General features: G+C 43.4%; 1 protein-coding gene across 6 annotated transcripts in view; it reads right to left on the reverse strand.

The window, feature by feature from the left end:
• The window catches only part of LOC130277031 (capping protein, Arp2/3 and myosin-I linker protein 3-like), a 530,598-nt gene that overhangs the window by 309,835 nt on the left and 196,452 nt on the right, over positions 1–24,311 (reverse strand). For 5 of the 6 annotated variants that reach the window (XM_056527257.1, XM_056527255.1, XM_056527254.1 and 2 more), the window contains exons 9-11: positions 17,200–17,253; positions 15,138–15,213; positions 2,399–2,487 (exon numbers count right to left, since the gene is read on the reverse strand). In XM_056527257.1, the coding sequence (XP_056383232.1) occupies positions 2,399–2,487; positions 15,138–15,213; positions 17,200–17,253 (219 nt within the window). The remainder of the gene's footprint in view (positions 1–2,398; positions 2,488–15,137; positions 15,214–17,199; positions 17,254–24,311) is intronic. The other variant, XM_056527256.1, reaches the window with a different exon arrangement.

Consider the following 24,311-nt stretch of genomic DNA (forward strand, 5'->3'; position numbering starts at 1 on the left):
TTCAGTACCGGCCATTCAGGGATCCTGGCGGGGAATTTGAAAATGAAAGTAAGACGCAAATCAAAAGTTTGCTCCGCTCCCCTGCTTAATAACTTTTGATCCGATCGGGTCTCAGAAGTGGGACCTGATGCGATCAATCCCTCAGCCCCTGTACTACTACCCCCAACATGGAACAGACCCTGTTCCATGATGGGGGTAGGATTCACTCGGTTTTCTGTAATTTGGTTTTAGTGAAGAAAAATTCACAGGTTTTCCTGTGAGTTTTTCATCATACTCAGTGTTTTTTCTTTTTTTGTCGGGAAAACGCCCCTTTTTGGGATAACCATGCAAATATTGACGGGTTTAAAAACCACTCGGAGTGATGATATCTTTTGTCGGGTTGTGAGACCAAATTTGTGTGGCATGGGCTATGCGACACAAATTTGGTCGCACAACTCGACAAAAAGAGTCGGATTGACATTAGTAAATCAGGGCTAATGTGTGTGTGTGTGTGTGTGTGTGTGTGTGTATCTAATACAATCATATGCATCCAGCTTTTGCAAAGCTACAACTCCAAGCATGCCTGCACAGACAAATGATGTGTGGGAATGCTGGGAGTTGTAGTTTTGCAACAGTAGCAGGAACGCAGCCTGCAGCAACACTGCTGTAAATCTGAGTTTTACCAATCATATGCTACATCTAAGCTACATCTAAACTACAACTAAAAGGATGTGTGGGCATGCTGGGAGCTGTAGTTTTGCAAAAGCTATAAGCACACAAATGGATATTTATCAATACCTGTGCAGAGTAAAGGTTGCCCAGTTGCCCATAGCAACCAATCAGATTACTTCTTTCATTTTTCAAAGGCCTTGTTAAAAATGAAAGAAGCAATCTGGTTGCTATGGGCAACTGCACCACTCTTCCTCTAGACTGGTTTTGATGAATCTCCCCCACAATGTGTGTGTATAGCATAAAACCGGAAAGGATTACAGATGCTCACTCTGGAGACCAGTGACTGAGGAGAGTGAGGGAGGGGGAGTGGTTATCACCTGAGGAGAAGAAACGGACCCACCCCCTGCTTCTGGTCAACAACATTAAGGTAATTCAGAAATAAAGCTAATTCTGAGAGAAATATAGGTCATCTTAAGGAGAAGACCTGACTCACTGACTCATCAAAGCCCAGCCTAAACCCTTGGACCTAGAAACCTGAATTTTTCCACAGGTGTTGTCTTTAAGACGTAGACAAGGAATAAGAAAGGATTTTTCGAAATTCCACCCTTAAGGGGGTGAAAAAGTTTTTTTTTGTTTTTTTTTAAAGTCCCATACAAGTCTATGGGAAATATACGTTACTGCATAACTTCCAAACGGCTGGAGATATTTTGATAATACTTGGTCACATGTTACTTATATGTACACTTAAAATATAGGATAGTTAATTTAACCCTTAACTACCCCCATTTGTGAGGGTCGGGGTTTTTGTTTAAAGTCCCATGCAAATCAATGGGAAATGTATGCTCCCACATAACTTCCGTACGGCTGGAGATGTTTCAATACCTGGTACACATATTACGGGTCGGGATATGAGCACGGGATGGGAAGTCAGGATATTAGGTCGGGATAGGAGGTCGAGATAGGAGGATGGGATAGGAGGTCGAGAAAGGAGGTCGAGATAGGAGGTCGAGATAGGAGGATGGGATAGGAGGTCGAGAAAGGAGGTCGAGATAGGAGGAGGGGATAGGAGGTCGAGAAAGGAGGTCGAGATAGGAGGAGGGGATAGGAGGTCGAGAAAGGAGGATGGGATGCTCGGGATAGGAGGTCGGGATAGGAGGTCGAGATAGGAGGACGGGATGCTCGGGATAGGAGGTCAAGGTAGGAGGTCGAGATAGGAGGTCGGGATAGGAGGTCGAGATAGGAGGTCGGAATAGGAGGATGGGATAGGAGGTCGGGATAGGAGGATGGGATATGAGGACTGTTGGCAGTATATAAGCAGCGCGAGAAGGCGGGTTCCCCTGAGCGCAGACTCGGTAAAAAGGATCCTCAAAGGATGTCGATCTTCAATTCCATGAAACAGCAGATGTAATGTTTCAGGTTGTTTGGATGCCCGTAGACTTTACCCAGAGCGGCCTCATTACTATAGGATCGTAAACAGTAAAGCAAAAGCTAGTAGACACATAAAAATGATATGTTCAGGATAAGATACTGGACAACATATAAGTTTTTTTTTTTTTTTTTTGGGTGATCCGGCAGCCCACCTCTGGCGACGCCCCTGCATAATTTGTTTTAAAAATTAACCTGTACAAAGAATGAAATTTGACATATTACTTTATGAACATATGCAAACACAAGTAGGCTAGAACATAACAGAAACTGTTTAATTATTAATGATTATTCATTTGTCCTGTAATATATAAATCCTTACCATTTAAATCCACAGTTCTCCAAAACGAGTTCTTCGATGTTCTTTGATCTTCCTAATACATATACAATTTGCTTACAAATCTCTGGTTTCTGAAAAAAAAGCAAGTATGCAGATTAATAATTATAAATACATATCTCACCCAGCCAAGCCAGATAACCCTGCTCTGTACTGACGAGGGGCAAGTACCCCGAAACAGCTGTCTGCAGATGGGTTCTCTTTCCTTCTGGAGAGAGTTCTGGCTTGGCATAAAATCCCAATCAGTTCTGAGACTTCTTAACTGGAATCGGAGCTGGTTGCAGGACACACTACCTGTATAGGGGGTGTGGTGAGCTCATTTGAATATATATGTATAATAATTATAAATACATAAATATATATAAACGGGTATTTAAATACATAAATATATATAAACGAGTATTTAACTCGGGGAGAGTTCACCACTCCTGGTGTGACGGAGCTTTCAAGGGCCACTAAGCACTCCGCAGGCATTCTGGGTAGGGGGAATATGCAAATCAGCTCATTACATCACCTGTAATGTGATGTAATGAGCTGATTTGCATATTCCCCTACTATTTTTTGGGATTCCTCCCTTTATCAAGTCATAAGCATTTCTGAGCTCACAAGGTAAAACACACGTTCTATCTCACAAAATATGCAGATGAGATAGAACGTGTGTTTTCCCCTTGTGAGCTCAGAAATGCTTATGACTTGATAAAGGGAGGAATCCCAAAAGCTTTTCTCTACAAAATCTTGTTAGTCCAATAAAAAAAGGTATTACAAGATACTGCAACTACAGATGATTTTGCATTACTGGAATCATCATTCCATCATCATTCCATCCATCATCATTCCATCCATCATCATTCCATCCATCATCATTCCATCAATCCTCCTTCCATCCATCATCATTCCATCCTCATCATTCCATCAATCCTCCTCTCTCTATTTTATTTATTTATATATATATATATTTATATTTATATATATATATATATATTTATATATATATTTATATATATATATATTTATATATATATTTATATATATATTTATTTATTTTTATATATATATTTATATATATATTTATTTATTTTTATATATATATATATATATATATATATATATACATATACATATACATATACATATACATATACATATACATATATATTGGGGATCAAAAAGTTTGGGCACCCCAGGTAAGAATTTGTATTAATGTGCATAAAGAAGCCAAGGAAAGATGGAAATCTCCAAAAGGCGTCAAATTAGATTAGACATTCTTATAATATGTCAACAAAAGGTATATTTTATTTCCATCATTTACACTTTCAAAATAACAGAAAACAAAAAAATGGCGTCTGCAAAGTTTGGGCACCCTGCAGAGTTAATATCTTGTACTCCCCTCTTTGGCAAGTATCAGAGCTTGTAAACGCTTTTTGTAGCCAGCCAAGAGTCTTTCAATTCTTGTTTGAGGTATCTTTGCCCATTCTTCCTTACAAAAGTCTTCCAGTTCTTTGATATTTCCGGGCTGTCTGTCACGCACTGCTCTTTTAAGGTCTATCCATAGATTTTCAATTATGTTGAGGTCAGGAGATTGTGAAAGCCATGGCAAAACCTTCAGTTTACGCCTCTTGATGTAATCCCCCGTGGATTTTGAGGTGTGTTTAGGATCATTATCCATTTGTAGAAGCCATCCTCTCTTTAACTTCAGCTTTTTCACAGATGGCATCAAGTTAGCATCCGAAATATGCTGAAATTTTATTGAATCCATTTTTCCTTCTACTCGTGAGATGTTCCCTGTGCCACTGGCTGCAATACAACCCCAAAGCATGATTGATCCACCCCCACTGCTTAACAGTTGGACAGAGGTTCTTTTCATTAAATTCTGTTCCCCTTCTTCTCCAAACGTACCTTTGCTCATTCCAGCCAAAAAGTTCAATATTTAACCTCATCGGTCCACAGAAATTGTTTCCAAAATGCATCAGGCTTGTCTATATGTTCATTTACAAAGTTCAAACGCTGATTTTTGTGGTGAGGATGTAGAAGAGGTTTTCTTCTGATGACTCTTCCATGAAGACCATATTTGTACAAGTATCTCTTTATAGTGGAATAGTGTACCACAACTCCAGTGTCTGCCAGATCTTTCTGGAGGGATTGTGCAGTCAAACGTTGGTTTTTAATTGTTTTTCTCACAATCCTGCGAGCTGTTCTGTCTGATATTTTTCTTGGTCTTCCAGATCTTGCTTTAACTTCCACTGTTCCTGATGACTGCCATTTCTTAATTACATTCCGAACAGAGGATATTGACATCTGAAAATGGTTTGCTATCTTCTTATAGCCTTCTCCAGCTTTGTGAGCATCAACTATTTTCAGTTTCAGATTTCTAGACAACTGCTTAGAAGAACCCATGGTGCTGATTCCTGGCGTAAGGTCAGATGAGTCTAGGCATTTAAAACCTTTGAGATTGACATCGCCTGGTCTTCCCAGATGATTGAGAACAATCCATGACACTGGCAGGTCTCAGCTTTGCAAAGGGGGCAGTGCATGCTATAAATTCTGCAGAGTGCCCAAACTTTTGCAGATGCCATTTTTTTTGTTTTCTGTTATTTTGAAAGTGTAAATGATGGAAATAAAATCTAACTTTTGTTGACATATTATAAGAATATGTAATGTCTTGTATGTAATGTAATGTATGTTTAATATGTAATTTGATGTCTTTTGAAGATTTTTCCATCTTTCCTTGGCTCCTTTATGCACATTAATACAAATTCTTACCGGGGGGGGGGGCAAAATTTTGATCCCCACTGTATATGTGTGTGTATGTATATATACACATACATACATAGTGGGGCAAAAAAGTGTTTAGTCAGCCACCAATTGTGCAAGGTCTCCCACTGTGCAAGATGGGAGAGGCCTGTAATTTTCATCATAGGTACACTTCAACTATGAGAGACAGAATGGGGGAAAGAATACAGGAAATCACATTTTGAATGAATTGCTAAATTCCTCAGTAACCTACAAAATCAAGATTTCCTGATCGTCCTACGGCGGCACACAATAGGTTAAAGATTCTTCTGATCCGGAATTAGAAGAACCCACCAAGCAGTGTATATAATGCAGAAAGAAAGGTCATCAATTAAATAATCAACTGATCGGCCCCAGCTGCTCCCTATGGCATATAAGCCCCTTAAACCAGAGTACACTTGTATTTAATTTCTTCTAGGAATTAGAGAAGAACATTGCAGAAGCAAGGGCCCCAAACCTCAGGCTTTTAGGGTCCCCAGGGTGAATTTTACGTTGTATACTGGGGGGCTTCCCTAGTTCCTCGGCTGTTCCCCCATACTAGTTACCTAGGGCTCCCCTCGTGTTTGGCCGTCTGCCTGGCCTCCTCTGAGAGTGATGCCAGAGATGAAAACCGCGGTGGGGTTCGCAGAAGCACGTGGAGCTTATTAGAGGTTGTGAGTGCGAACCGGAAGGCGAGCATCAAGCGCGGCAAACATAAGCGTCAGCACTCCCTGTATCTAATATAGAGATATGTAGGGGGAAGCAGGTGCACAGCCACGGCATTCGGCTAGTGTATGTGCGCATGCGCAAAGTCCCAGCAGTCATAAATAGCCTGCTTTGCCACTGAAAAGCTGCGCTCAGCCTGGGCAGCAGATTTCTCAGTCAGCAGAGGTAATGTTGCAGTACTATTGTCAATGGGGGGAGATTTATCAAAACCTGTGCAGAGTAAAAGTTGCCCAGTTGACCATAGCAACCAATCAGATCGCTTCTTTCATTTTCAAAAGGGCCTGTGGAAAATGAAAGAAGGAATCTGATTGGTTGCTATGGGCAACTAGGCAACTTTTCCTTTGCACAGGTTTTGATAAATCTCCCCCAATGTGTTAAATGACTCCCTACATATGATTAGGATCATGAACTTAAAAGTAAAGCTCCTATTTTGTTCCCTAGATGCCTCATTCGGGGAGAAAAAGATCTAGGAAATTCAGACACAGGGCTTGCACTAAGTGCCAACAGCCACTGCTGGATGATTGAGAGGAAGAGATTTGCTCCTTGTGTCTAACACTGCCCCAGACTTCTACTCCTATGGAGCCGAGTGCATTCTTGGGATGGCTGAAAAATTTATTGTGTTCCACCTTCAAAGAAGTGAAAGCTTTCTTTGGGGGGAAAAATAGCGTAAAATATTACATAAAGAGGTATCCTCTTCATCATCCTTATCTTCCAGTTCCCGCAGGGAATCCAGTAGTTCAGAGTTTAGAGAAATTGAAGAAGGCGAAATTTCAGATTATCTTTATCTTTTGGATAAAGACAAAGTGCAGAGTCTTCTACTGGCTTTAAAGGATGTGTTGGAAAGTGGAGAAGAGGTTTCCACAAAGTTACAAAAAGACCAACTATACTATTTTCCTCCATCCCGTGATAGAATGCTACCGACGCATACTCTTCTAAAAGATTAGACCAGTCCTTGCGGCACCAAAAAAAGAAAAAAAATTATCTGGGTGCCAGAATGCGTTCCACTTATAGGCTGTCTCCTGCTGCTTATGAAGATTGGGAGAATCCCCCCCAAGGTAGACATGGCAGCAGCTCGCTTGGCCAGAAAGGCAATTTTTCCATCTGAGGAGTCCACATTACTGTCAGACCCAGATTTGCACTTATGCTATGAAAGAAAACACCATTTAGCGGCGAAAGTGGCATCGGCTTCTCTTCCAGTAGCGAGGGCCCTGAGGATTTTGCTGTCAGATATATCTAGAGATATCAATGAAGGGGTCTATTGAAGAGTCTTTCTCTCATGAAATCGGCCTCTGAATTTTTATGTGATGCTCCTCTAGATACCATGAGGTTCTCATTAAGAGCCTTAGCATTGTCAAACACAACAAGAAGAGCTTTATGGATAAAAAATTGGAGTGGAGATATTTCTTCTAAAAATAATTTTGTTAATCTGCCCTTTCATCCCTCTTCAATGTTCGGACCTCAATTAAAAGGCATCCTGAAATCTTTACACAAGGATAAGGGTGAACATACAGAGGAACTAGTAAAAGAGGAAGGTACTCCAGCCCCTTCAGAAGACGGGGGAATTTTCGCCAATCAGGTCCAAGATGCCAATATTAAAAAAAACAGGACTCCTCCACCTCAAAGAAAAGAACATTTCCCCGCAAAGATAAGGAGCAATGATGCCAAAACCCAGGAGCATCCGGTGGGAGTCAGGCTCCAAGCCTTTGCAGATACCTGGTCCCGAACCTCCTTGGATGCCTGGGTATCAGACACAATAAAAAATGGATATTCGCTAGAGATAAAAAGGATGCCTCCGAATAGATTTTTGGTCAACCGAGCCTCCACAGTAGTCGCCAATCTGGTTCAACAGTTCCTGCACAAAAGAGCACTGGAAGAAAGAGGAACAGGTTTTTACTCTCCAATCTTTGCGGTACCGAAGTTTGGCAGGGACTGGAGACTAGTCATAAAATTGGCCCTGCTAAACAAATATTTTGTATAAAAGAGATTCAAAATGGAGTCCATAAAGTCAGCGGTCTTAGACATCCAACAGAGAGATTACATGGCGTCACTGGATCTTCAGGATGCATACCTAAATATATCGGTCCAGCGTTCTCACAGGAAATTTCTTCGGATAGCAGTGAAGTCTCAAGGTCAAGTCCGTCACCTTCAATTCACTTGCATTCCTTTCGGCATAACATTAGCACCGAGAGTCTTCACCAAAGTGGTAGTAGTCTTGGTGGCTCATCTCAGATTACTTGACATCCAAGTGACACCGTACTTGGACGACTTGCTCTTCAAGGCACGGTCGAAACATCTCCCAGCAAGTCAACTTCAGACAGCAATGGAGTTTCTGAGGAACCATGGATTCCTCATAAACCTCAAAAAATCATACTTGACCCCTACGAGAAGGATTACTTACCTAAGGTTTGTAATAGACTCCACACAAATGAAGATCTTCCTTTCAGAAGAAATGACTGCCAAGATCTGTCACAATGTTCATTTTTTTCTCCAGTCATGCACTTTACGTTTCGCCATGAAGATCCTGGGTCTGTTAACATCTTTGATAGAAGCAGTCCCATGGTCAAAATCACACATCAGGAAGCTCCAGTCTCACATTCTTTCTCTGTGGGACAAGTCGCAGAACGATCTGGAGTCTGTTATTCCTCTTCCAAGAAAGCTGAAAAAGGATTTGACATGGGGGTTGGAGCCGATTCGTTTTCTTCAAGGCAAGAGTCTTCTCTTTTCCCAACCGGTAGTCCTCACTACGGATGCCTCAGGCTCCGGTTGGGGTGCACATGTAGAGGACCTATGGGTCCAAAGATCTTGGCCAAAGAAGATCACAGCCAAATCATCCAACTTCAGGGAGTTGAAGGCAATCAGTTTTGCATTGAAACATTTTAAGAAAACTCCTAGGACGTCATGTTCAAGTTCAATCCAACAATCTTCCGTCAGTTTAATATGTAAACAAACAGGGAAGGACGAGGAGCAAGAACCTTCAGGACTTGTGTGCCAACATAATGAGATGTAGAGATTCAAGATTTTGTGTACCAGCAATAAAAGCAGGACTTCGTCCAGGCGCTTCCCCTCAGATGTAGAGATCACGGAACAACCGGTTGGTTATAACGTGGTTCTTTTTAATGAGTGCAACATAAAAGTTTCAAGTCCTTGAATGGACTCTTCATCATCCATCCAAGGACTTGAAACTTTTATGTTGCACTCATTAAAAAGAACCACGTTATAACCAACCGGTTGTTCCGTGATCTCTACATCTGAGGGGAAGCGCCTGGACGAAGTCCCAATTTTATTACTGGTACGCAAAATCTTGAATCTCTACTACTATTTTTGGGTCTGACACTTGTCACCCAAAAGGGACTCTGGAGCAGCTGACCTCTATAATCAAGCGAGTCTACATGCCTGCAGAGGTGTTGAGCTCTTAGCACAACCCTTTCTGGTAAGCCTGAATTTACCTTTTGGGGCCAATTTAAAGCTGACAATACTGCACTAGGAGCGCACCTGTCTTTTTCTTTTTCTTCTCTAAACATAATGAGATGGGCAGAGAAGGGCCTCCTCTCAATTTCAGCGATACACATAAGGGGCTCTCAGAACACCATGGCGGACCTACAGCGATACACATAAGGGGCTCTCAGAACACCATGGCGGACCTACTAAGCAGGCAAAAGATTATGCCTGGGGAGTCTCAACCCGAGGATCTTCAGCATGATTGTGGACAGGTGGGGTCTGCTGACTCTGGATGTGTTCGCAACTCAGGAGAACAAAAAACTACCCTTGTTCTGCTCTCTGTATCGGGCAAGACATCCTCTGGTAGTGGACGGGCTGTCAATTTCTTGGAAGGGGATGTTCATCTATGCCTTTCCTCCTTTTCCATTGATTCCCCGAATGCTCAGGAAGATCATGGACCAGCAAGTTCGAGCAATAGTAGTTCTCCCATTTTGGCCACGACTGGCATGGTTTCAGCTCGTGTAGGAAGTATCAAGAGGAGACTACTTCAAGCTTCTAGTAGTCAAAGATCTTCTCCTACAAAGGGGCTTTCTTTATCCAGATCCTGGCAGTCTGAGCCTGGCTGCGTGGAACTTGAACGACAACACTTAAATGACCAAGGATTTGCTGACAAAATGAGCAACACTCTCTTGGCTCCAGGAAACCAGCAACGATGGAGGTATATGCAAGGGTCTGGCACCTTTATTCAGGCTGGTGCTCAAGAAAAAACCTGAACCCGTCAAACTGCTAAGCTATTACTTTTCCTTCAGGAGGGGTTTGACAAGGGTCTCAAACCCAACACCCTGAAAGTTAAGGTGACCATTAATGCCCACCTGAAGGGCCTCTTTTCAGGTTTCAGCAATTGTTTCCAGGTTCTTTAGGGCTCTAAAGAAGCTCCAACCCCCTTACTACCATCCGTTGCCTTCATGGGACCTTCTGCTAGTATTAAGAAAATTGTGCAGAGAACCATTTGAACCTATGGAATCAACATCATTGAGTTCTCTCAAAACCCTTTTTTCTAATAGCTATTACGTCAGCCAGACACATTAGTGAATTACAAGCTTTGTCCTGCAGGTAGCCATATCTGAGGATATTGCCAAATGTGGTCATTTTCAGAACAATGCCAGGTTTTCTCCCCAAGGTTCCATCAGCACAGAACTTGAATGAGGAGTTGGTCTTGCCAGTACTTTTGGAAGAGCAAAGGGGAGATCATCAGTTAGATGCCAGAAGAGCTGTTCTAACATATTTGGAGAGGACGGCATCCCTCAGAATTAGTGTTGCTCACGAATATTCGCAATTCGAATATTATTCGCGAATATCGCATATTCGCGAATTCGCGAATTTCGCGAATATAGCGCTATATATTCGTAATTACGAATATTCGTATTTTTTTTTTCTCTTCACAGTACACATCACAGTGATCATCCCTCTCTGCTTCCAGCTTGTGTGGTGTAAAGAAGGCTATAATACTACTGTATTCGCATATGCGAATTTTGCATATGCGAAAATAAAACGAGAATATAACGAATATGCTAATATTCGCGAATATATGACGAATATTCGTCCATATATTCGCGAATATTCGCGAATTCGAATATGGCCTATGCCGCTCAACACTACTCAGAATGTCAGAAGCCTTCTTTGTTCTCTTCCAGGGTGCAAGAAAAGGGAGAAAAGCTAGCAAATCCTCATTAGCGAGATGGATCAAAGACACCATCTGCTACTGCTATGAATTAGAAGGTTCAACTTCTCTGCTAGGCCCCAGAGCTCATTCTACATGCTCAACAGTAGCTTCATGGACAGAGAAATGCCACGTGCCAATAGATCAGATTTGCCGTGCAGCAACCTGGGCCTCGCCTACAACATTCATAAAGCACTATCAGTTAGACATCTCTGCCTCTGAGGGTTTGGCCTTCGGTGCGAGTGTAATTTGTGGAGCTAGTGACCAATAAATCCCTCTCTTCTTCCTTTACTTTGGCATTGCTTTGTAAATCCCATTGTGTGCCACCGTAGGACGATCAGGAAGCGGGAAATGTATTCTTTGAAATTTCCATTTCCCGGAGTCAGTAGGTGGCACAACTTTATCCCACCCTAATAATATCCCACCCTATTGCTGCATACAATACAAGTGTACTCTGGTTTTTGGGACTTATATGCATAGGGAGCAGCTGGGACCGATTAGTTGATTATTTAATTATTTAATTGATAACCTTGCTTTCTGCATTATATACACTGCTAGGTGGGTTCTTCTAATTCCGGGTCAGAAGGTCATTGTGTGCCGCCTACGGACTCCAGGAAATGGAAATTTCAGGCTCTCACAGACTTGCAACTTCTCTAAAGGGGTACTCCGGCGCTAAACATTTTATCCCCGCGATCTCTCCTGCAGCACCCCCGTTTTTCAGCTGCACTGAGCAAAAATCGCTCTTGTGCAGGGGACACCTCCGCCCCCTCGTGACATCATGTCCCGCCCCCTCAATGCAAGTCTATGGAAGAGGGTATGGTAGCCGTCATGCCCCCTCCCATAGACTTGCATTGAGGGGGCGGGGAGTGAAGTCACAAGGGAGTGGAGCCGTGACCTCACGATACTCCGTCCCCTGAAGCGCCCATCATCAGCCACAGAGCGATCCTCACTGTGCAGCTGAAAATGGGGGTGCTGCAGGAGAGATCACGGGGGTCCCCAGCGGCGGGATTCCCACAATCTAACATCTGATCCCCTATCCTTTTGATACGGGATAAGATGTTTAGTGCCGGAGTACCCCTTTAACCTGTTGGGGACGGAGGGCGTACCTGTACGCCCTCCGCCCACTCCCTTTCTATAACGCCATAACATCATAGCAAGTCGGAAGCGGCAACTAGCAATGGCCGGGTCCCGTGGCTAATAGCGCGCAGCACTGATCGCGGTGCCGCATGCTATTAACCGTTTAGATGCGCGTTCAAAGTTGAACGCCGTGTCTAAAGTGAAAGTACACTAATGCCGGTTAGCTCAGGGGGCTGTTCGGGATCACCACGACCAAATCGCAGCACCCCGAACAGCTGTAGGACAGAAAGACCTACCACTTCCCCGCTGTCCGATCTCCGAATGACTGCTCAGTGCCTGAGATCCAGGCATGAGCAGTCAAGCGGCAGAATCATTGATCAATGGTTTCCTATGAGAAACCATTGATCAATGTAAAAGATGGGAGCTATAAGCTATAAGCCTATGGGAGCTATAACATTGCAAAAAAAAAAAAAGTGAAAAAATAAGTTAATAAAGATCATTTAACCTCTAATAAAAGTTTGAATCACCCCCCTTTTCCCATTTAAAAAAAAACCTGTATAAATAAAAATAAACATATGTGGTATCACCGCGTGTGGAAATGTCCGAACTATAAAATATATTGTTAATTAAACCGCACGGTCCATGGCGTTAGCCCCCAAAAATTCTAAAGTCCAAAATAGCGTATTTTTGGTCACTTTTTATAGCATGAAAAAAATTATAAAAAGCAATCAAAAAGTCCGATCAATACAAAAATGGTACCGCTAAAAACTTTAGATCACGGCACAAAAAAATTTGCCCTCATACCACCCCATACATTGAAAAATAAAAAAGTTATAGGGGTCAGAAGATGACAATTTCAAACGTATAAATTTTCCTGCATGTAGCTATGATTTTTTCCAGAAGTACGACAAAATCAAACTGATATAAGTAGGGTATCATTTTAATCACATGGACCTACAGAATAATGCCCCCTAAAGTTACAAAATGTATTTTTTTTTTTCAATTTTGTCGCACAATTATTATTTTTTTCCATTTCACCGTAGATTTTTGGGTAAAATGACTGATATCATTACAAAGTAGAATTGGTGGCGCAAAAATAAGCCATCATATGGATTTTTAGGTGCAAAATTAAAAATTATGATTTTTAAAAGGTAAGTAGGAAAAACTAAAGTGCAAAAATGGAAAAACCCTCCGTCCCCAAGGAGTCTCCTCTGTCCTCCACTCATTACCTGTATTAATGGCACCTGTTTGAACTTGTTATCAGTATAAAAGACACCTGTCCACAAACTCACACAGTCACACTCCAAACTCCACTATGGCCAAGACCGAAGGACACCAGAAACAAAATTGTAGACCTGCACCAGGCTGGGAAGACTGAATCTGCAATAGGCAAGCAGCTTGGTGTGAAGAAATCAACTGTGGGAGCAATTATTAGAAAATGGAAGACATACAAGACCACTGATAATCTCCCTCGATCTGAGGCTCCATGCAAGATCTCACCCCGTGGTGTCAAAATGATCACAAGAACGGTGAGCAAAAATGCCAGAACCACACGGGGGTCCTAGTGAATGACCTGCAGAGAGCCGGGACCAAAGTAGCAAAGGCTACCATCAGTAACACACTATGCCACCAGGGACTCAAATTATGCAGTGCCAGACGTGTCCCCCTGCTTAAGCCAGTACATGTCCGGGCCCGTCTGAAGTTTACTAGAGAGCATTTGGATGATCCAGAAGAGGAACGGGTGAATGTCATATGGTCAGATCAAACCAAAGTAGAACTTTTTGGTAAAAACTAAACTTGTCGTGTTTGGAGGAGAAAGAATGCTGAGTTGCATCCAAAGAACAGCATACCTACTGTGAAGTGGAAACATCATACTTTGGGTCTGTTTTCCTGCAAAGGGACCAGGACGAATGATCCGTGTAAAGAAAAGAATGAATGGGGCCATGTATCGTGAGATTTTGAGTGAAAACCTCCTTCCATCAGCAAGAGCATTGAAGATGAAACATGGCTGGGTCTTTCAGCATGACAACGATCCCAAACTCGCTGCCCGGGCAACAAAGGAGTGGCTTCGTAAGAAGCATTTCAAGGTCTTAGAGTGGCCTAGCCAGTCTCCAGATCTCAACCCCAGAGAAAACCTTTGGAGGGAGTTTAAAGTCTGTGTTGCCCAGCAACAGCCCCAAAACATCACTGCTCTAGAGGAGATCTGTATGGGGGAATGGGCCAAAATACCAGCAACAGTGTGTGAAAACCTTGTGAAGACTTACAAAAAACGTAAGACCTCTGTCAGTGCCAACAAAGGGTATATAACAAAGCATTGAGATGAACTTTTGTTATTGACCAAATACTTATTTTTCACCATAATTTGCAAATACATTCTTTAAAAATCAGACAATTTTTTGATTTTATGGATTTTTTTTTTCTCATTATGTCTCTGATAGTTGAGGTGTACCTATGATGAAAATTATAGGCCTCTCTCATCTTTGGGAGAACTTGCACAATTGGTGGCTGACTAAATACTTTTTTGCCCCACTGTACATATACATATATATACATACACACACAAACACACACACAGGTGAAACTAAAAAAAAATTGAATATCGTGCAAAGTTCAATTATTTCAGTAATGCAACTTGCAAAAGGTGAAACTAATATATGAGAAAGACTCATTACAGCTCATAAAAACCCCAAAGCCCCCCCCCCCCAAAAAAATTACTATGATTTGGGGAGCCATGTCATCTGCTGGTGTTGGTCCACTGTGCTTCATTAAGTCCAGGGATTGTTACCTAATACGATATAGTACAAAGTTTATGTGTCTTTGCTACTGTTTTCTGCAATGTTCAGGATGGGGGGCCCACAGATGAAACCCCTGTACTGTGTCCATACATGGGTTAAAATGGCTCTATATGTAATGAGGAAATACTGCCACACAGAAGGCAAAAATGGGCATTTTTCGAAACACTGAGTAAAATTAAACCATAACCAAAACACTTACCAAACGGAAATCTTTGCAATGAAGTTTTGTGAACCACTGATTGAATGACAGTGAAGCTACTGCCAGTGCCACATCGCTAAAATTAAGAATAAATATAATTAATGCAGTTAGAACACCATTAGCATCTTTCTGTCTAGTGTTGTTTAATACCAGCTTTGTGGTTTAACCAATCTGTACGTTGTCTTGGGACATCTTACTGAAAATTTTCAAATTGTGTAACAATGAATCTAAGTGATCTGAAAAATGAATAATCAATGGCAAATACCTTAAAGGGAACCAATCATCAGATTTTACCCTATATAATGCTTGGCAAAGCGTTATATAGGGTAAAATCTTTATTTTCACCATTCCCGGGGGATGCTCCTGCCCAGGTGACTACTTACGGCGGCGGCGGTGACTAGTTTATAACTTCATATCTTAACCATCCCTGGGGGCAGGAGCATCCCCTGGGAATGGTGAAAATAAAGATTTTACCCTATATAACGCTTTGCCAAGCGTTATATAGGGTAAAATCTGATGATTGGTTCCCTTTAAGCTATGTTCATGTGTGCTTTTGTCCACAGTTTACAATATTGTGGATAAAACAACAGTGTTGCCACAACATCACTCTAACAATCTAACATATATATATATATATATGTATATATATATATATATGTGTGTGTGTATATATTTATACACACGCTTGCAAACCCCACTCACCTTCCACAACCATTTTGACTGTCCTCAGTCCCAGCTAAGCTTTCATATCAACTGCTCAGACAGTCATTGACTGGTGACCCTTAGCACTGCTTAGCCAGGACTGAGTCATGTCATGACAGAAGCCATATGTGATATTGAACAACTCATTTAAATAATATGCATGGTTAACTGATATGTTGGGGCAACTTAGGGTTTATTAACAATACTTTTGCTTTCTGGGAACAGGCACTTAAAGGCATACACATGATACTCTGTATACAATTACTATTACCAATATATTTAAATGATTAACAACCACAAGTAAGCACTGCAGCTGTGGGTGGTGTAACATCTAATGGAACTATAGCCAACTCTCAGCCCAGACCTCTGATGAAACTCTGAGGAGCGAAACATGTCAGGGGGGCTATTTGAGTGTTTTTAATAAGCCTGTTTAGTCTGTCTTATTTTATACATGTTGTTAGGACTGCAGCCATCAACAGTATATATCGTGATATTTTTTGTGGTATACGCCGAAGGGCAAATGTGTTTTTTTTCTCCACTTTATAGTGATGCACACTTACTATGGTCAGACTGGTTAAACTTTTTTGGTTATACCTTTTAAATGATACACTAATAAAAGTGACGTTTTGGGTTGGGCTAAAATCAGGGTATTGGTTTGTATAAACCAGAAAAAACACAGCGGCCACATGTTGCCAGAAAGTCAATAGGGAAATTTAAAACATCAAACCTCCTTTACGTTTTTGGGTTTGGCATTTTTCCCCCTGATTTCTGCATATTTCTGCGATTTGTGACTCGCCGGCAATTTTCCAAAATTGCAAAATGCTGAGACTATGACATTTTTTAAAGCAAAAATGCTATAGTCCTTTCTCTGCAATCCAGCGCATAAGTGATGTCATCATGCGGTGAAGCACAGACCGGAGAAGAAGATAGAAGAGGCCAAGCTATGGACTACAGAAGCCAGGTGAGTATCTTTGTTTCTTTTTAATAACTACAGGGGGCTGCTGCAGTTTTTAACCTCTTAAGGATGAAGGGCATACAAGTAAGCCCTTGCGTCCTGCTACTTAAGGACCAAGGGGGTACCTGTACGCTCTGGCCCTGTTACCAGGGTTTGAAATTTGGTCACGAGCTAAGCAGACTTCATACCCGGTGGGTCCCAGTTGCTATCAATAGCCAGGACCCATGGTGAATGTCAGGCATCGCCGATGCCTGGCATTAACCCTTTATATCCCGTCATCGAAGTTGATTGCAGTATCTAAATGCGGGAATAAGCAGTGATGGTTAGCTCAGCAGAGCTGATCGTGACATCAGCGGCAAAATCCTGGGTCCCGATCAGCTGAGTGGACAGCAGGAGGGCCCTTACCTGCCTCTTTGCCGCTCAATCGGTGTTCTGATGTCCCCTGCCAGCCATGGCATCCTAGAGCCGCAAAGCAACAATAACACTGATCAATGCTGAGCCAAAGCTCAGAACTGAACAGTGTATGCAATCAAAAGATTGCATGGTAAAACCCCAATGGGGACTAAGAAAAAAAGTAAAAAGTGTTAATAAAAGTGGATTAACCCCTTTATTATTAAAAGTTTGAATCAGCCCCCTTTTCCCATTTTTTAAATAAAATAATGTTATCAAAAACAAACATATATGGTACCGCTGCATGCATAAATGTCAGAACTATTAATATATAAGGCTAGTTAAACCGCATGGTCAATGGCCTACATGTAAAAAAATACCAAAGTCCAAACTTGTCCATTTGGTCCCTTCATATACCACCATAAAAAATTATAAAAAGTGATCAAAAAGTCCCATCAAAACAATAATGGTACCAATAAGAACTACAAACCACGGCGCAAAAAAAAGAGCTCTCACACATCCCTGTATACAGAAAAATAAAAAAGTTATAGGGGTCGATTTTAAGCATACTGATTTTGGTGTATGTAGTATTTTCTTAAAGTAGTAAAATAGTAAAATAAAATAAAAATCGAAAAGTCTAAATTGAGTATCCTTGTAACCGTATGGATGGACCCACAGAATAAAAATATGGTGTATTTTTTACCAAAAAGTGCACTGCGTAGAAACAGAAGTGTCACGATGCCGGCTGGCAGGTAGTGGATCCTCTGTGCCAGAGAGGGATTGGCGTGGACCGTGCTAGTGGATCGGTTCTAAGTCACTACTGGTTTTCACCAGAGCCCGCCGCAAAGCGGGATGGTCTTGCTGCGGCGGTAGTGACCAGGTCGTATCCACTAGCAACGGCTCAACCTCTCTGGCTGCTGAAGATAGGCGCGGTACAAGGGAGTAGACAGAAGCAAGGTCGGACGTAGCAGAAGGTCGGGGCAGGCAGCAAGGATCGTAGTCAGGGGCAACGGCAGGAGGTCTGGAACACAGGCTAGGAACACACAAGGAAACGCTTTCACTGGCACGATGGCAACAAGATCCGGCAAGGAAGTGCAGGGGAAGTGAGGTGATATAGGGAAGTGCACAGGTGAACACACTAATTGGAACCACTGCGCCAATCAGCGGCGCAGTGGCCCTTTAAATCGCAAAGACCCGGCGCGCGCGCGCCCTAGGGAGCGGGGCCGCGCACGCCGGGACAGGACTGACGGAGAGCGAGTCAGGTACGGGAGCCGGGGTGCGCATCGCGAGCGGGCGCTACCCGCATCGCGAATCGCATCCCGGCTGGAGGCGGTATCGCAGCGCCCCGGGTCAGTGGATCTGACCGGAGCGCTGCAGTGAGGAGAGTGTAGCGAGCGCTCCGGGGAGGAGCGGGGACCCGGTGCGCTCGGCGTAACAAGAAGCCCACAAAAAAGTTACAAAATGGTGTTTTATTTTTAAATTTTCACCCCACAAGTAGTTCATTTTTGGTTTCGCGATAGAATTTGTTCTGATTGATGTCATCACAAAGTACAATTAGTGACACTAATTATATGGATCTGTAGGTGCAAAAAGGGTTATGATTTTTAGAAGGGGGAGGAGGAAAAAACAAAAGTGCAAAAATTAAAACTTGCCTGGTCCTTAAGGGGTTACTAACTAGAGGGGGCTGCTGCTGTTTTTAATAACTAGAAGGGGCTGCTGCTGTATTTAATAACTACAGGCTGCTGCTGCTGTTTTTACCACCTAATTGGGGCTGCTGCTGTTTTTACTACCTAAAGGGGGCTTCTCCTGTTCTACTACCTAAAGGGGGCTGCTCCTGTTTTTACATACCAAAGGGACTGCTGTTGTATTTACTACCTAAGGGGGGCTGCTGCTGTATTTATTACCTAAAGGGGGTTGCTGCTGTTTTTACTACCTAAAGGGGGCTGCTGCTATTTTTATCACCTAAAGGGGGTGCTGCTGTTTTTACCATGTAAAGGGGCTGTTTTTACCATGTAAAGGGGCTGTTTCTGTTTTTACTGCCTAAATGGGGCTGCTATATTTACTACCTAAAGAGGGCTGCTGCTATATTTACTACCTAAAGGGGGCTGCTGCTGTTTTCCTACCTAAAGAGGGCTGCTGCTGTTTTACTGCCTAAAGGGGGTTGCCGCTGTTTGTACTACCTAAAGGGGGCTGCTTCTGTTTTTACTACCTGGAAGGGGGTTCCTGCTTCTGCTTTTACTACCTGGAAGGGGGTTCCTGCTTCTGCTTTTAGTAACTAGAGGGGGCTGTTGCTGTTGTTAGTACCTAGAAGGGGTTGCTGCTGCTTTTACTACCTAAAGGAGGCTGCTGCTTTTGCTACCTGAAGGGGGCTGCTGCTGCCTTTACTATCTAAAGGGGGTTACTATTACTGCCTAAAGGGGGCTATTACTACAACTTAAAGGGAGTTCCTATTACTACAATCTAAAAGAGGGTTCCTTTTTCTACCATCTAAAAGGGGCTACTATTACTACCATCTTAAGGGGGCTACTATTACTACCACCTAAAGGAGGCTGCTATTACTATCTAAAGTGAGCTGCTTCTAGTACTAATTAAAGGGGGCTGCTGCTACCACTATATATATGGAGGCTGCAGCTATCTACAGGGGGGCCTATCTACAGGTGGCACCTACCTACTCAGGGCACCTGTGTTATGGGTGAAGCCAAGTGAAGGGACCGGTCTACCAAGCAATATAACTACCTAATATGGGGGCCCTATCTACTCCTCCCCAACCCACTTATCTACCCACTGTACTGGGTGAGACTGTATTATTACTGTTTGGAGCACTATAGGTGCTGGGCAAGTGTGCAGCCTAAAATGTTTGTCTGGCAGGTTCTGTGAAGACTAGTGGCTGGAAGAAAGGAAAGTGAACAACTCCAGAAGTTGCCTGATGTAACTGTATGTGATCATTTATATGGTCTGTAGAGCCTGTGTGGAGCTGGTGTTAACATTCTCTGCATACTGAAGTTTTTATTCTGCATTAGTATAATGGTATTATCCAGTCACTATATGATGGTAATATGTACTGTAGTCATGGTGTGGCAGTATTATTTGTCCCTTGTATAGTAGTGTTATTGGTTATACTGGTCTGTGTATAGTGGTGTTATTGGTGATACTGGTCTCTAAGTAATGGTGTTATTGGTGATACTGGTCTTTATTCAGTATCAGTATGGTATTTATCCTGTTACTAAATGCTAGTGGTAATGCGGTGGCGGTATTATTTGTCCCTTGGTCTGTCTGTGTATGGTAGTTTTATTCAGTATCAGTATGGTAATGTTATACAGGTACTATATGCGGTAATGGTAGTGGTTATGGTGTGGTACAATTATTTGTCCCTTGTATAGCGGTGTTATTGATCTCTGCATAGTGTTTTTTTTTTTTTTTATATATAATAAATATCGATATGATAGTATTAGTCACTGCAGTATTAATGTCTCCCTGGTGCGGAGGTATTATTTTCTAAACCCTAACCCTTGAGAAATTCCTGCATGCTTCCCAGATTAACATCGATGCATACACTGTATACACCGCCATTCTTTGAAATTCACAGGCCCAGGGTGTAGAGGGCCTCATGATTGAGTTTCGCCTATGGCCCCTCCTGTATACTGAAAGGAATAATTTCCCCTTTATAGTGACCTTATGATGATAGATATCAGCTGTACACAGACCATGTAATTGATAACATACACTTATTTTTTTCACTACAAATCTACTGGAGTGCCGTCTTTCAACTTTTTTTGTTTGGATTTTTGTGGCCCTGGTCGGCCTTGAGGACTGAGCATCCTAGAACTTTTAGTACACCTTCACAGTGCACCATTCGTCATTCTCTCATATTGATTACATACAGTTACAACAGGTGATGTCTTCTCTTATTGGAGTCGTTCTCTTTCCCTTTTCTTCTCCATCCGGTCCAGACCGTCATGACAATTTCTCCCAGCCACCACTCGTCTCCACAAAACCTGCCAGACAAACATTTTAGCCTCTGCATTTTTTCAGCACCTATAGCGCTCTGTACAGTAATAATTACTCCATTGGTGTCTTACACTGTAGAGTGGATAGATATGTGGGTTAGGAAGAGAGTTAGGCCAAGTTTTCCCCCATTACAGGGGTGCACCAAATTGGTAGGTCCCCCTGTAGATATTTACTCCTTGTAGGTGTAGCACCCTTTAAGTACCGGTAGTTGTAGTGCAGCAGTCCCCTTTATTTTGTTGTAATGCAGAAACCTGCTTTAAATAGTTGTGGTGTAGCAGGCACCTTTATGAAGTTGTAGTGCAGCAGCCCCCTCTATGTAGTTGTAGTAGTAGCAGGCCCCTTTATGTTGTTGTAATGCAGAAGCCCCCTTTAGGTAGTTGTAGTGCAGCAGGCCCATGTATGAAGTTGTAGTGCAGCAGCCCCCTTTAGTGAGTTGTAGTGCAGCAGCCCCCATTGTAATAAAAAAAAAAAAAAAAAAAAAACATACGCACCTGGTTCCTGTAGTCCACAGCACGGCCTCTTTTCTCTTCTGTTCTCTGGTCTGTGCTCCAGCACTTGATGATGACGTCACTCATGTGCCAGAGCTCAGATGAAGGACTCTTTGTCTCTTGTGGCCTCCCTCGATATTGTGGGCAGCCGAAAGAGTAATTGGGGAGCCAATGTCCCTTTGCTCAGCTGAGCGCCGCATTTAACTTTAGATGCCCTTCAGACTGCCATTCCCCCCAAGGCAAAAGCCCGTTATTCCCAATGGCCAGTTCAGCCTTAATGGACATTTATTTTAAAGGACACATGATGTATGCGTACGTCTCCGCACCCTGGGCTTTAAGGACTCATGACGTTTTCCGGTCCCTGCCACGCGCCGGGCAGAGATCGGAAGCAGATGCCTGCTTAAATGCTTCAGCAGGCATCCAGGGCAAACCCTGAGGGGGGCCATGTCGGCCCCCCATGTCGGCGATCGCCGTAAATCGCGAGAGAAATCGCCCCTGCGATCTGCGGCATTACAGGGCTGATCGGGTCTCTGGGACCCGACCGCCCGGTAATTTTGCATGATCCGGGTTGTCACAGACAGCCAGGACCATGCTGAAGTATAGGAGCGAGGTGGCAAGCCTGCCACCTCCTCCTATCCCCTGCAAATTTCTCGGTTAGCTAACCGACCAAACGCAGGGGGGGGGGCGGTTACTTCCTCCCGCCCTGCCCGGCCCCTGGAAGTCCGGAGAGAACAGGAGGAAGACCGGAGGACGCGGCGGGGGACAGGGGAGTGCTGGGGACCGGCCCCGGTACTTACCTCGTCCCTGAAGACCCGGATCCCGGCGGCGACAGGTGAGTGGATCTTCAGCGGCGTTGCGGGACCTTTGCGTCAGTCCAGACCGCCGTAAAGCGATCTGGACTGCTCCATCTGGTCCCCTTACACTACAACTCCCAGCATGCCCAGACAGCCCTTGGCGTCCGGGCATGCTGGGAGTTTCAGTTTTGCAACATCTGGAGGTCCGCAGTTTTGGGACCACTGTGTCCTTCCTGATGTTGCAAAACTACACATCCTCAGCATGCCCCTACTGTCCAGGCATGCTGGGAGTTGTAGTTCTGTAACATCTGGCCCTTCAGATGTTGCAGAACTACAACTCCCAGCATGCCTGGACAGTTTTGGCATACTGGGAGTTGTAGTTTTGCAACATCTGGAAGGGCACAGATTGGGAAACACTGTATTAGTGGTCTGCAAACTGTAGTCCTCCAGATGTTGCAAAACTACAACTCCAAGCATGCTGGGAGTTGTAGTTCGGCATCATCTGGCTCTAAAGATGTTGCCGAACTACTACTTCCAGCATGCCTGAGAATGTTTGGGAGTAGTGGTTTTGCAACAACTGGAGGCACACTGGTTGGGAAACATTGTCTGTTTCCTAACTCAGTGTTTCCCAACACGTGTGCCTCCAGCTGTTGCAAAACTATAACTACCAGCATGCACAGTCTATCAGGAGTTGTAGTTTTGCAACAGCTGGAGGTCTTACAGTGAGTATCAGGCTGCAAGTTTGCGATGCAGCAAATTTTGCGCGGCAGCTCAAACTCGCAGCAGGAAACTCGCTGTAATCCCCCGCCCGTGTGACTGTACCCTAAAAACACTACACTACAACAAAATAAAATAAAAAGTAAAAAACACTACATATACACATACCCCTACACAGCCCCCCTCCCCAATAAAAATGAAAAACGCCTGGTACGCCACTGTTTCCAAAACGGAGCCTCCAGCTGTTGCAAAACAACAACTCCCAGTATTGCCGGACAGCCGTTGACTGTCCAAGCATGCTGGGAGTTTTGCAACAGCTGGAGGCACCCTGTTTGGGAATCACTGGCGTAGAAAACCCCTTTTTCCACCCCTATGCAAATCCCTAATTCAGGCCTCAAATGTGCATGGCACTCTCACTTCGGAGCCCTGTTGTATTTCAAGGCAACAGTTTAGGGCCACATATGGGGTATCGCCGTACCCGGCAGAAATTGCCTAACAAATTTTGGGGGGCTTTTTCTCCTTTCACCCCTTATGAAAAGGTGAAGTTGGGGTCTACACCCGCATGTTAGTGTAAAAAAAATAAATTGTTTTCACTAACATGCTGGTGTAGCCCTATACTTTTCATTTTGACAAGAGGTAAAAGGGGAAAAAGGCCCCCAAAATTTGTAATGCAATTTCTCCCGACTACGGAGATACCCCATATGTGGGCGCAAAGTGCTCTGGGGGCGCACAACAAGGCCCAGAAGGGAGAGTGCACAATGTACATTTGAGGTGATTTGCACAGGGGTGGCTGATTGTTACAGCGGTTTTGACAAACGCAAAAAAAACAACACCCCACATGTGACCCCATTTCGGAAACTACACCCCTCAAAGAATGTAATGAGGGGTGCAGTGAGAATTTACACCCCACTGGTGTCTGACAGATCTTTGGAAAAGTGGGCTGTGGGCTGTGCAAATTAAAAATTTTGTACAGCCCACTGTTCCAAAGATCTGACAGACACCAGTGAGGGGGGGGGGGTAAATGCTCACTGTACCCATTGTTACGTTCCTCAAGGGGTCTAGTTTCCAAAATGGTATGCCATGTGGGGGTTATTTTGCTGTCCTGGCACCATAGGGGCTT

This window comes from Hyla sarda, chromosome 6 (genome assembly GCF_029499605.1).
Source record: "Hyla sarda isolate aHylSar1 chromosome 6, aHylSar1.hap1, whole genome shotgun sequence".
Lineage (NCBI taxonomy): Eukaryota > Metazoa > Chordata > Amphibia > Anura > Hylidae > Hyla > Hyla sarda.